The following is a 14,704-nucleotide window of genomic DNA, read 5'->3' as shown; positions in this document are numbered from 1 at the left end:
CTCTAACAGTGTTGTAAATACTACTTAACCACTGATTTCTGCTCGTGTCCTCTTTTGGAAAACCAAACTAAGTATTTTCGCTTTCGCAACGAAGCACACAGTGGCAGAAACAATAAAGTTACGCCTTATTTCTTTGTGTGAATATTTGGGTGGCATTCAGTGGCGCCCCCAGAACATTTTAACAGGGGTTGCCAGATGAGGCCACAGTAAATTTTGGGGTGGCACATTAAAATAAAGAAAAACAATTAAGGGTTTGCAATATAGACAAAAAGTTATATCTCTGTGATTTCTGGAATTTTATTGATAATGATAATTAGACTATTTTGCTGAGTGTTATTGTGCTGATGTCTTATTTCTAATTGTGCTGACAGCTGACTCATTTTTTTTATTTTTACATTTACACCATTTTTTCTAAAAGTGTGCCCCCTTGGGGGTGCCCCTAGTGGCATTATGCAAATCTTCCCAAATCATGACTTAGACATGTGGGGGCATGTTTAGACGAGGTGTTTTAGGAGGGCGTGGACGAGTTTTAACTTTTTATAAAGAAAATCTCTTCGGGTTTGAGACATTAGTCTTTGCAACTTTAGGGATCTCATCTATACACGAACAGCTTGTAACACTCCAAAGAGAAAATAAAACTTGAAATCGCATCAATTAAAGTTTATTTTTATAGTGCTTTTTACGATACAAATCATTGCAAAGCAACTTTACAGAAAATTAAGTTTTAAAATTAAGTCATGATGGTAACTGTCAGTTTGTGAATATGGCAGAAATTTTCAGAAAAAATAATAAAAGACCTAGTCAAACAGACGATGAACACTATTATGCAAATTGCTAATTATATAATAATGCAGAGTCAGCCGGTGATCCTACACAGGGTGATACAGCTTCTTCTGGTCAGTTTAACAGTTCCAGAGTCATCAGACTAAAATATTTGACAGAAGAATGGTGTGATCGACTGATAGGGATTAAGTTGTCAAGAAACCTATGCATAAAAGTTTTATTAGAAACTGTATAACCATTTTTAATTTTACATTAATTTAAATTTTACATTAAAGTTATATGTGCTTCTCTATAAATCTGAAATTTTAGTGTTTGTATTTTGTGGGTTGGATGTGATCAGTGTGGCCTTGTGCTGATAGCAGTCTGAAGCACTCCTACAGAAGGGCCGTACTGCACAGATAAGACTTCTGTGTGTCCTTTGTTGTGTTCGAGCAGTTAGTCTGCGCTCAGCTGTCAAAATGAAAGATTCATAATCTGCTGAACTTTTATGATTGAAAGGATTTAGCGTGACTGCTGTTGGAAGTACACAATGGGTTTTATTTGGAACTTTTCTTTCTTTCTTTTAAGTTCACATGCCCCATGTCAGTCTAAGGTTTAATGAAAACGTATTAATGGACATATGTTTCCAATCTCTGCACAATAGCTTTCTGAGTCTCAAGAAGTGTAAGAAGTGACAGTATGTTGAAACTATTGAGCTGTTTTTGATGGCTTCCTTTGTAAATCTCAGCTTTGTAGTGTTGTATGCATCTGCTGTTGATTTAAATTGCTTAAAAACAGAGAGAGCCAGGAATAGAGACTAAATGCCCCTGACACATAAATTTACTCCTTCTTTTTTTGTTGTTTAAATCTTCAACCTTGTTGTTGAGGTTTGTGTAGACCTAGTCAGTTAAACATGTTTGTTGTAAAGGTTTGTGGCTCTAGAAAATTGCAAGTAATGGAGTGTGGAACCAAATTCTTTCACATCGTTTTAATCTGGGTCATGATTTCACATGATTTATCCAACTGAATTTAGTGATAACCATTTTTACACTACCTTTTCAAAAGTTACCATTCAAAATTGTATAAATATTTTTTGTTCATTTTTTTCAGTAATAATGCATTGAATTGGTCAAATGTGGCAGCAAAGACTAAATATTTCCTTTTTTTGTTAAATTTTGTGCACTTGACCCCCTGCAGTATACGATCATACAAGGGTTTTTAAATTGTCACCAACTTGTAAAACATATAAGAAGTGATGTTTGTTGTTGTGGGCATATGTTGTTTTTTCTCAAAAACATTTGCAGTCTACCCGAGAAATATGTTAGACACCTGGATGTTTTTGGAGCTGTTTTTCAGATATGTTCAGATGTTAGCTTATGTTAGCATTACGCACATGGAGCAGATGACATTGTATGTTGAATACCAAACATATGCTGTAATTGGGATGTAATGTGCTTCCAATTAACGTTTGGCGAAGATTCCTCCAACTCATCTCTGTAACTGTACACAGACCATTGACGTATTTTTTTCCCACACCCCTGCATCCTCTTTAGCACAGTAAATGACATCAACACCTGGCAACACAATGACCTCAGAAGCAAGCAAACAAACAGACAAGGCCTTCACCGCTTTACCATCATCAAAAATACAGGAAGGTCTGGCGTGTATTAGATGATTGGATATAAACCCTTCAGATCTGTTTTCATTGTGGTGGGAATTTGGAATAGACTTCATTGCTCGCTTAGTCTATTGATTTGTGATAAAAGTACACTTGCTGCCAGAATAGCTGTTGACAATGTTGTTTTTAGTTTGCAAGTGTAGGAGTCCATTGAGTTCAAAAGAGGCATTTTAACAAGCACATGCGTTTGTTGGTTATTGAGTCAGATGTGCTCTATCTGAAAAGCATCCCTAAATGCACAAGCAAAATGAAAAGCTCAGTTGAAAAAACCTTATCTGGATGGAAAGTGGATCCTGTAGGAGCCTCGGGGACCTGGATCAGCATGCTAAACAAATAAAGCATCCCCTATGATTTCCTACGTCACTTCTGACTGACTTTTCTGTCATGCTTTTAAATGTCAAGCCTGTTTACACGAAACATTTCAAAAGAATAGAATGTCAAAACCTGCTCATGGTGGGTGGTTTACAGGTATTCATATTTACCCTTTGAAATATTATGCCCCATGAACGGATGTTACACTTACATCCACACCCTAAATCTCAGCTACTAGGTTTTTTATTTTTAGAAATAGGGTATAAAATTAAAAAAAAATAATAATAATGTTGCCCCTTGGGCAGATGAGCGGTTATTAAACAGAAGGTTTTATGGATTCATGAAGATGGTTTCTGCATGTCACTGCGTGATTTGATGCAATGGTTCATACTTGACTGACACTAACATGATGCTTTGGTGAAAGTATTTGGATATGTGCCCTGAGGTTGTGTGTTTACCCGTGTAAAGCTTGTTTTACAGTGGAGTCCAAAAGACAGAGACCACCAGTGAAAAGTGACTTTTTTCAATATGATATTGAAAAAATGTCAAAACATTTATTGTTTACTATCTTATGGAAGAATATAGAAGAATTTGTAACATTTTCATTTGTGTATTGTAGTAGAATGTACATTTTATTATGTTATGATAAGTGACTTCTCAGTCTTTTCCAGTTTTAAATGTATGAAATGCTTTTAAAAGACTTTTAGATCTCCGTGTATGAAACTGGGTGGTATTTCAGATCTGAGAGTCTTGCAGTGTCATTATTGTACCGGTACACTGCAATTAGCCAGCGCTAAAAAACTAATCTCAGCTGTGACTTTGTGTCTCCTCGAGGGCTGGTAAAACACACCCAAACCTGTCCATCTTGGTCTTGTTTAGTTGCTTTACAAATCTGTCTGCAAGTGACCACATTGCTACAATGGAATTACCACGCCTCTTATTTCGGGACTCACTCTTGAAACAACAAGATAATTAATTTTATGTGCCAAAATTTCCAAATTACTACATTAACAGAACTGTTATGCATTTCTTGTTTAGAATCATTTTATGTGTTTTATTCTTAAACCACTCGTGAGTTCTAGACATGGTGTTTTTTGGCTCTTTGCCCTTCCAACTTTTATGCTGTTGAGTTGCAGAAACATGTTGCAGCTCATTAAATGGTAATTAGTGGAAGCCTTACACCATACCGTACCAGCAGTAAAGCATGCAGGGAAACACATGAGCTTGTTCCTAACCAGAAACCTAATAGATGTACCACAGGCCCAGAGTATAGTGCATGGTTTTAAAGGTAATCTGCATTACTGTGCATTGTTGTCCTCAGCCTTCCTGTTTATTTAAAAGGCGTCAGACGGATGTGTAGCATAATAAATACGTATTTATCTTGTATGCATGCCTCCTCTGTAATTGTTATTGTCTCTGGAGCATGAGATGAATTACCCTGCAGTCACATGAGACAAAACTTCTGACTGCAATAATTCTCAAATATAATTTATCTGCTCAAAAAGGCTTTGTAAGAGTTCAGATGTGCTCCTTATTAAGTGGTGAAACATGTGAGAGTCATTTCACGATTATTTTTAACTTATTTGATTCTCTTTGGAATACATTGAGGTTTCCTGGTTGCACAGGAATCTTGTAATAGGAACAGACACAACGTCAAGCATCTATAGACCTTCTGTTTTTTACTGCCAAGACTTCATCACCACTCTAGAGACGCAACTACAAGAGGCAGCTTGCCGTGTCTTGGCCTACATATTTGTATTCCACATGTTTCTCTATTGACCAATGAGTTGTACTTCTTAAGCTAAACACACAGAGGTCACACTGTTCCTGCAAAGTAAAGTCAGACAACACATTGCTCTTGCATGTGGAAATACTGAATGGAAGTAATTTAAAAACATGAAGAAGCAAGGAGCAGTTAGCTTGGTTGGCAGTTTCCACAAGGGTCCATTACTCACGCACAGCAAGAATCTATGGCTTTGTTCACACTGAAACCAGTTTAGATTAGTTTCTAAAATATATGGCCATTAGGACTGACTGATTTATTGTTATTTTGTATATGGTGAAATCTGATCAATTTCAGTAGCAGATGATATGGTCAGTGTCAGTACATGTACATGCATTAGCATTAACTAGTTTTTTTGTTTTTTGCTTTTGCTGCAAAGGTGATGTAATACAAAATATAGTGTTATAAATGTGTATACAATTTATTTAATTTTATTATAAAAATGTAAAAAAAAAAACTAAATTTGAGAATTTACAATGCTTTTGAAAAGGGTCCATTGTTGTTATTCTGCAGGGATGCATTAAATTGATCAAAAGTGACAGTAAAGACATTTATAAGGTCACAGGATTAAATGGCATGTTAAAGCAGAAAACAGTCAATTTAAATTGTTATAATGATTTAACCGTATTACTGTTTTTGCAGTAGTTTTGACCAAATAAGTGCAGCATTGGTAAGCATAAGAGACTTTGTTCAGAAACATAAAAATAAAAAAATTTACAGACCCCAAATTTTTAAACGATAGTGTACATTTTTCCTAGTAATGGCCTAGAACAGAGGACTACAAACTTGTCATTTGGTGCCTAAAATAACAAGTGAGAAACAGTTCTGTGATTTATTTATGTATTTAGCACACTTTATCAGATCGGTGCTGGACTGGAGGTCTGTGAAAACCAGATGACTCATATAAAGTTAACCCCTTCAGCCTGTTTCCTAGAAGGAGCATCAACTATGACCGTTTCTCCAGATGGATGATGTTCTGTCTCTGTGGTCCATGTCACGTGTACTAGAACTCCTTGGTTAAGGCCTTAAACACCACATCAAAAAACAGTCAGTACGAGTCTAATTTTGCTTTTAATTCTCCTTTCGACACTTTTGGTTCTATGTTTTATCTGCTTGCTTCTCCCTATGAATGATTTTTCCATCAAAATAAGCTTTTTTTATAGTGCCTAAAACTTTCCACTGAATGTGGAGTTGAATTACACACAACGTACTTGTTTGTTTCTTCTTTCATAGGGAAGGAAGAATGACCACAGAGTCTGTGATGGCATGTTTTTGTGAATGTAGACTGCTGAGATATCAAGTAGCTTACTTGCTTACTGTTTGGTAAGCATTTCTGAAACCCGCTCCCTCTCACGGCTCCAGACAGGGAAGTGAGATTCCCCTGGCCTGGAGCAGAACCGGGTTGTGCTGGTGGTTCCTCACTGGGTGGAACTAGAACGTGGCAGAGGTAACACACCCTGTGCTCTCACTGCACCCCAGTGATTACAGGGCTTGCCGAGTCTTTTTCAGATTCAAAGGAGGATCTATTTAAAGTTTACCACCACAAGAAAGGCAGAGAAACCACATGTCATGACCACGTTATGTTTTAGAAGTCCGTCTGCAGGTCTGTTTGCTTCTGCCATCTACATTATTCATGCATAAAATATATACCTTCTTTTTTTATTGATTAACTTATTTTATTTTTAAATAAATGCGGTGCTTATAAACTTTTTACCTCCCCCAAATTTTTGAATGGTCTTAAAAAAAAAATTAGCCTTCTCTGGCTGTCCATATTGAACTGCTAAAAAATGGCTTATGTCCAACAAGAAATTAAATGTCCACTTTATATTGACCCGATGAGCTTTCATAGTCTCCTCACTGTAATTGTATCTCCCTCTGGTGTCGGCAGGCAGATGCATCATGGGTCAGTAAGTTCAGTGACTCTTGACTGTGAACTGAGGGGAGTGTGATGATGCACTAGAATAGAATAGCTCAAGCATTTGAGTGGAGCGAAATGAAGCGCTCACCCTGGAGAGTTCCAATATAAAGAGGAATGTCCTTCCTGTTGCTTCAGCAGCAGGATCTACACTTCCTGTGGGACTGCAGTAGCTAAAATGGTCTTTATAACAGGAAGACCAGGTCAGGGTCAGCATATCAGTCAACCAATAGCAGTTCAGGACAGTAATTGATAAATGGATTCAGAAAGTCTGGATTGTATGGATTGTTGTTTTATATATTGTAAAATATATTCAGCATCAAAAAGATGTAATTACTTGATTGTTAGAAATGGAGAATGATGAAAATCCTTGTTTTAGTATAATATGCAGTATTATAGACTAATAAGAATTTTTATGAATTCTCTCAATTAGCTTTTAGAATTTCAGTTTTCATTTTTTGTTGTGGTTTAGTTTACTAATTTCATGTGCTTTTGAAATTATTAGTTTTTTAAAAAAATATATTTTTATTTACAATAGTGTAATCTCATAATAAAATCAGGCTTTTTCTTATTATACTTCTTAAACATATAGTTCAGTTAGTTGCCAAGGCAGGATTTCTAATTTTCATGTACGTTTTTTTTTATTAATATATTTTCATTTCACTTGAGCTTTATTGAAATTATACAAATTTTGTTTATAGAAATTATTTCATTAACTTGTTAGTAGTGTTTGTTAACGATAACAACATTGCCAATATGTTGTTCATATAAGAAACTAGAACAAACAGCCCTTGGAAGTTAGGACTGGAAGTTTTTTTTTTTTTTTTAATGTAACTTTCCACGTTAGTTTGATGTATGATCATAGTATCAGTCTGACTTCGTGACTTGGGCATTGTTCATTCATGACCGATTACAAGCCTGCTTATTTTCTTTTAAATATGTCTGTCAAGTCATGCTAAATTTATCACATTATAACTGGAATAAAGGACATTTTCATCACATAAAGATGACTTTGCCCTTCACTTCACAGCAACAGAGCTCAAGTTAACACTTCTTGAACAGTGTTTACAAGCACAGACTCTGTGTTGACTGTGAAACTTTGCACCCTTAAATAAACCTGATACTTGAGGTTGACAGTAATTGACATATTTCAGTGCTCGCGTGGCTTTGGACTCAGTCATGTGTGAATTCGTCTAGTTTGACTGTGGATGTGGTAGACATGGGCTGAGGCTCATTCCCAGAGGCTTTCAAACATTGGATCTGCCTTTCTGGCATGGCAACAGCACATTTACTCAGTGACCTAAATAAAAGACTGGAATCAGGAATGCTGGGAGAGCAGGTCTGCATTGATTCTGTAGCGTTTTTATTTTATTAGCGTACAGATGATGGCTTGATATTTTAACTTAACACATTAAATCGAAGGACTGTTAGTTCTGAATGTCTGTGGTAAAAACATTAAACGTGAAGCCTGTGGATGCTGTTATTTTCAAGTTAGAGTACCGTCACACATACACACACCTTTAAAAGGGCTTAAGAAAACAGGTGTGGGAAACGCGCCACAACGTGTCCTTGTTCATACCAGATCCGTTCAGAAGTTCAATCGTTCAGTAAAGGTGTTCAGTGAAGGAAGTGGACGCCATGTTTAGTGCCCTAAGGAGGGGTACATTTCAATATAACTCTCAGAGGATTTTTTTTCATCCTTATTTTCCTCTCATAACCCTAACAGACTTGCAGTCTTACTTTATTAAAGGTCTTAAAAAAATAAATAAAAGCATTTTAATGAACATGTTTTTTCCCCCTCTTAATTATAAATGGGGAGCCGCTTACTTTTATAAGGTGCATTTTATATCTTTTAGGAGAATTTGGTTGTCTGTCAGAGAAGAATTCAGTGCTTACACATTCCTGGACTGTATTAGTTCTGCTGTGGCACCACAATGAAATCTTTATTGTGTGGGAGCTGACCAGCATGGCCTCACTGGACCGTTTTAGTACCACTTTGTGTGTGTGTGTGTGTGTGTGTGTGTGTTTGTGTATGTACATTTAAACACATCATCCCTCACTGTACGTGTCTCTCTCAGCGTCATATCTGATCATCCTTCAGAGTCATGTAACTTCCCTTTCTCCCAAGATTAGATTAGATTGCATCAAACAGCATCTCCATCAGTAGGTTGGAGAATGTGCAGTATCTTTAAAGGGATACTTTTTTCAAAACTTTTCTCATTTTAACTACTGTTTAGAAGTTTGAGGTCAGTAAGTTTGTAAAAGAGTAACACTGTGAAACGTTTTCAGGTTGGATATGTTATAAATGTGATTTATTGCTGTAATGGCAATACTGAATTTTCAGCACGCATTATTTAATCCTTAAGTGTCACATGATCCTTCAGAATTATTCTAATGTGCTTATTTGATGTTTTTAATATTTCTTATTTTCAATGTTGAAAACTGCTTAAAGGGTTGGTTCAGTGTTTTTTTTCTAGGCTTGATTGTATTTGTGGGGGGTTATGTTAATGCTTAGTTAAAAAAAAAAAAAAAGAAAAAAGAAAAATTCACAAAATATACCTTTTATTCCACACCGCTCTGTCCCTTCTCCTATTAACACGCTGATCATTTCCTTTTTTTTCTGAAGTCCCTCCCTCGGAAATAGGTGATGGGCTCTGATTGGTTAGCTAACTGATTGGCTAAACCATCTAAATATCCCGCCCCTCATCATGTGCTCTGGTTGCATAGCATCACCCCCTTTGCTGCCTTTTCCCAAAGTAAGGGTTTATTTGGGTTTGTGATGTCACGAACCTGGGAAGTAACTTGTTGTAGTCCCTACGAGCCATTTTTGTAGCCATCAAACTGCCAGAAATGTAAAAGACGATATCTCCATTTGCATTGAGGTTTCAGCTTCGTAACTTTGCAGATATTGTTTATGCTCAAACAGCAACATTACATACAAACCTCTTTTTATTATATTGGTGGATTCTTTTATTAGTAATGTCAAAAGAACAGCCTTTATTTGGAATAATAAAAATCTTACTGACCACTAACTTTACTCACCCCATATTATTCCAAGCATCCATTATGTTACTTTTTCCTCAGAAAACAAAAGTGTCATGTTTAAGTATTGGTAAACGTCATGTGAGTAGAATTCACAATTTTTTTTTAATGTGTTGGATTGAAACCTCGGGTCACTATGAAACGGATAAAGAGCTGCATGAAGGTCTTACTACAATTCTAAAACGTAAAAAAAAAAAGGTCTTCTAAAATTTCTACTTTCTACATAAAGAACAAAACAGTAATGCAAGGACTAGAAGGTAAGTAAATGACAGAATATTTATTTATGGGTGAGCAATCACATTTAAAGCAGAACTCCTCTTCTTTCCTACAAGCTAATATGACCTCTCTGGACTACACAAGCACAAAACTGCCTCTTTGGAGCATGTGTGCTCAATTTTTCCAACATTTTCTAGTTCTTGTGCAATCATTGGTGTGAGGCTGCAGCTGATGGCACACCAAGTGTTCAGCACTGCTTTGAATCTGTTCACCGCTGTTTTGCCATGAAAGTGTGTTTTGTTTATCATTTTGACTTTACGGCCCTTTACATTTTGCTCGTACAGTACTGCATCAGAATATTAACTTTCACTTGGGTCATTCATGCAGTGATTTTAACACATTGGCACATTTGTTGCAAAAGACAAAAAGAGTTCTGCTCACACTCAGTGATGGAGACACAAGCCAAGAATCCTTGGTGTTGGAATGAGTAGATCTGCATGTAATCAGTCCAGTGGAATGTGCACAGCCATGGACCGAGAGACTCCAGAGAATGTGGGAGGAGGAGACAGCGGCCATCTTTGTGTTATGACCGAGAAATGTGTAACGCTTTTGTTTCTATTCATGTCAGTAAATGTTGGTTAAATGCAAGCTCTCACTTTCACTGTGTGCATTACAGTATTATGTTTTTCTAAGAGGTCTTTGTGTTTATACGTTAACCACATTAGTTAGTGCAATTGTTGCACATACCAGCCATTTTACATAATAAGAGGTTACAGTGTTAGAAGCTATGTAAGGTTTATTCCAGATCTCTCTCTCTCTCTCCTTGTTTTCCAGGCCATGGAGAATGCCACTGCGGTGAGTGTAAATGCCACGCTGGTTATATTGGAGACAACTGTAATTGCTCTACAGAGACGGCTTCCTGTGTGTCGGACGACGGCAAGATCTGCAGCGGGCGGGGCAGCTGTGTGTGTGGGCGGTGCCAGTGCACTGAGCCAGGGGCATTTGGGGACACGTGCGAAAAATGTCCCACCTGTCCAGATGCTTGTGGAACAAAGAGGTATGAGACCGAAGATGCTGAAACTAACTAAACTAAAGCTAACTCGATTTCTAATGTGAGGTCTGTCTGTAAAAGTGGATACTTTATTGAAAATATGTTTGCATATGGGAATTGAACTGTCCAATAGCATACAGTTTCATACTCATTTGCAGCATTTCAACCTTATTTTACTTTAAATTGGCACTTCCTTTTCATAAAATATGTTGGGCTGCCCCCTTACAGTCGACTAACCATTAGTGAAGCTAAACAGTAGCGCTCTCTGCAGGAAAGATGAGCGCCGTTGCGCTCACTTGCTCTTAAAATGCTCAGTTTTTGGTCATACTGATAAGAGTAGTACATCTTTTGAATCTGTAAAGAAGTTGTTTATTTGTGTGCACTCACATAAACAACAAACATCATGCTGGTAAAATGCTTCCTGTATACAAATGACTGCACTTCAGAGTTCAGTCTTGACCACCTGGAGCTAAACACTCTTAAAACTGTGGAGATGATTGTGGACTTCAGGAGAAACCCACAGAGAAAAGCACTGTGACTGCAGTGGAGTCATTCAGGTTCCCGGGCAACACCATCTCTCATAATCACATTAACTCTATTGTAAAAAAGACCCAACAGAGGCTGGATATCCTCCTATAGCTGAGGAAGTTCAACCTGCTGCAGGAGCTGCTGAAACCCGGTCATCACCTGTTTGGTTTGGTTCATCTCCCAAAACAGACATCAGAAGAATACAATGGACAGTCAGGACTGCTGAGAAGATTATTGGTGAACTTTACATCTCCAGAGTGAGGAAAAGGTCTAAGAGAATCACTCTTGACCCTTCATATCCATCCCACTCTCTTTTTGAACTGTTGCCCTCAGGCCGGCTCTACAGAGCACTGTGCACCAAAACAGCCAGACACAAGAGCAGTTTTCCCCCCAGACCATATCACACTTGAACAACACATAACACCTCAGTACCGCACATCTGTAAATAGCACATAAGCACATTCACAGTTCTGTCTATGGACATTTTTCCTTTTTCTGTTTTTTTTTTTTTTTAAATTGCTATATTGTCTGTTCTCTCATTTTATGTACTGTATGTCTGCACTTTGTTTGTTTTTTTTCTGTACCAGAAGCCCCTAACACCAAGACAAATTTAGTGTGTGTGTGTGTGGGTGAACACACTTGGCAATAAAGCTGTGTGTCTGTTTTTGTTATTGAGGAACAAATCAAAAATATTTCTGTGGCGCAAAGTAGCATCCCACAAGATGATGTCAGCAGAGCTCTTATTTACACTACATACACCAACATGTGTTCTCCATTAGACTCCTCAGAGCTGATTGGCAGAGTCTGAGATCGCTTTCATTTGTCTATGACTCTTGTTAAGATTCAAACTTGTCAGTCTTGTGATAGTTACAGTTTGACTTTTCTATATGTTTCTCCTCAGGGAATGCATTGAGTGCCGTCTCTTTAACACGGGGAGACTGGCCGATAACCAGACCTGCCAGCGCATGTGCAAGGATGAGATCATCACGGTGGAAACACTCAGTGAGTGCACACTTAACACACTGAATGATGATCACTTCTTCTCTCCACCCTGCACAAACACACTTCTACCTCTGATCCAAATGCATATGTGGTTTGTTTGAGCCAAAGAACAATATTTGGACATTTGTTTGTTTGTATGTTTATGCTCTGCTATCAGTTAACTATTCAGTAAACATGGTACTTAAATTAACTCATATGAGAAAACTCAAAAAGACAACACAATTATGGTTGCTTAACAGGCATCTTCCTTAAGTCAAAGAGAAAAGTTGACCCCAGCAGTGATCAGGAGCTCAGTTCAGAGATCATCAGGACACGCTGTTGGTCGAGCGCCACCGTTTGTGCTTCCAGGTCATGACTGTGTTACCCGCAGCAGGGTGAAGCACAGTTTGTGGCGTCTCATGTCCTGCTCTGTTTATGTTATTATCTAGAGAATGTGAGTCTGGACGTCTCCGCAGCACTAGCTGTTCTGTGTCCCACTGTGAAAGCATGTGTTTACTGCTCTTCCACTAAAACCGTGCTATTAATACAAACCACTGACATGTAAAATCATTTAGAATAGCAATTTAGAAAACACTATTTCGTTGTGTATATAGATCTCTTTTTATTATATTTTTGTATATAATTTTTTATTTTATTCATTTATAATCATGAAGGTTTTATTAGAGTCCGTAAGCTATGAATAAAGTTTATGAGACCTTCTCCGGGGTATTTATAACAGGTTTTATTGCTGGAGGAATTCTTTTACATGTGTCTAGGAATGCATGAATGAATGTTTATTGTTGGGCAATATGAAGCTGGTCTTATTCGCTGAAATGCATTAGTGAAACATTCAGGTTGCTTGTGAACTCTTTAAGGTCTTTCCATGTCACTCTTCATTGTAAAAGAAGGCATCAAGGATGATGTTTAACAACATTTCTCTGCCGTTTCAGTCAGCTGACTTCCTTAATGGACTCCACATGTGCATACCGGAAACATCTAGCTCATTTGGAGAAAAGAGGCTCCGTAGTTAAATGAATGTTAGGAAGGGAGAGACTTCCTAGACTATTGGGGATTTTAATTATGATAACATTTAAACACTCTTGATCAATCTGGGTCCTTGTTGAGGAATGCAGGGTCTGGTCCAACAATAATTTCAGTGTTTCAGTGTTTATGCTGTTGGCTTGACACTTCTTTCTCATTTTATTGCCTTAAACAGAGTTTGCACAGCTGTTTTATTCAACTAAACTCCTCTTTTCCTCAACTTCTCTCTATCTGTTTCAGAAAAGGATGATTCCAACGCTGTTCAATGCGTGTATAAGACAGAGAAGGACTGTGTGATGAAGTTCACCTACTCTGAACATGCCAGTGGCCAGTCGGTCCTCACTGCCCTTAAAGAGCCAGGTCAGTGTTTAGCACTTCACAACTGGCCCACTTAGAACGGCATTTCAGAATCTTGTTCAGCACAGTCATTTCTGGAACGTATAAGTGAATAAAAGATCAAAGTAAAAGAGTTTATATTTTTGTTATTTCTGATACAAGCATTGTTTCTAATGGGGAAAATGCATCAATGTCTTACATTATGGCCATGCATTTATGCATTTTGTTTCCACGTGTTTCCAGAATGTGCTGTTGCCCCAAATGCCATGACTGTGCTCTTGGCAGTTGTTGGCAGCATCTTGTTGATGGGCATCGTGCTGCTAGCTCTCTGGAAACTGGTCATCACCGTCCACGACCGCCGCGAGTTTGCACGCTTCCAGAGTGCACGTTCACGAGCGAGATATGAGATGGTGAGATTTAATCCATCTACTGCACTGCATATGATCCCAATGATAGAAATCAGATACTTATGACTGTGTGAAATGTTGGAATACTTTACATGTCACAATACTTTTGACTGAGTTCCATTAATCAAGGTTCCAGAATTGTTAGGATTATAGTATTATATTTTTTTATCTGCATACTATCGTTGAAAAGTTTGGCATCGGTAAAATGTTTTTTTTGTTTGGTTTTTTTTACATCTTTGAAAGAAGTCCTCTTTTTTTAACCAAAGCTGCATTTCTTTTATCAAAAATACAATGAAACCGTACTATTGTGAAAATGATATCACAATATTAACCGTTTTCCATTTGACAGTATTTTATAATGCAATTTATTCCTGTGATGCAAAGCTGCTTTTTCAGCCGACATTATTACAATCTTCAGCATCACATGGTCCTTCAGAATTATATTCAGTACATATTCAGTATTCTTTGAATATAAATTCAAGTAAATTCAAAGTAAATGCTCAACTCTTCTTTAAAACAGACATTTTAAAGAAGGATGCATGAATATCTTTGCTTATCAGTTCAGTGCGTCATTGCTCAGGAGTAAAGATAAGGAAAACGTTTCTTATCAATATTGAAAACAGTTGTGCTGATTATTTTTATTCATTATATT

At 37.4% G+C, this 14,704-nt stretch overlaps 1 protein-coding gene across 1 annotated transcript in view; it reads left to right on the top strand.

Annotated features, from left to right (window-relative positions):
• The window catches only part of itgb5 (integrin, beta 5), a 30,703-nt gene that overhangs the window by 14,141 nt on the left and 1,858 nt on the right, over positions 1-14,704 (top strand). Inside the window, exons 12-15 of the mRNA XM_052565753.1 lie at positions 10,543-10,765; positions 12,189-12,289; positions 13,550-13,669; positions 13,889-14,055. Of these exons, the coding sequence (XP_052421713.1) occupies positions 10,543-10,765; positions 12,189-12,289; positions 13,550-13,669; positions 13,889-14,055 (611 nt within the window). The remainder of the gene's footprint in view (positions 1-10,542; positions 10,766-12,188; positions 12,290-13,549; positions 13,670-13,888; positions 14,056-14,704) is intronic.

This window comes from Carassius gibelio, chromosome B9 (assembly GCF_023724105.1).
Source record: "Carassius gibelio isolate Cgi1373 ecotype wild population from Czech Republic chromosome B9, carGib1.2-hapl.c, whole genome shotgun sequence".
Taxonomy (NCBI): Eukaryota; Metazoa; Chordata; class Actinopteri; order Cypriniformes; family Cyprinidae; genus Carassius; species Carassius gibelio.
Note: the sequence above shows the minus strand (reverse complement) of the source record. Positions and strands in the feature narration are given on the sequence as shown.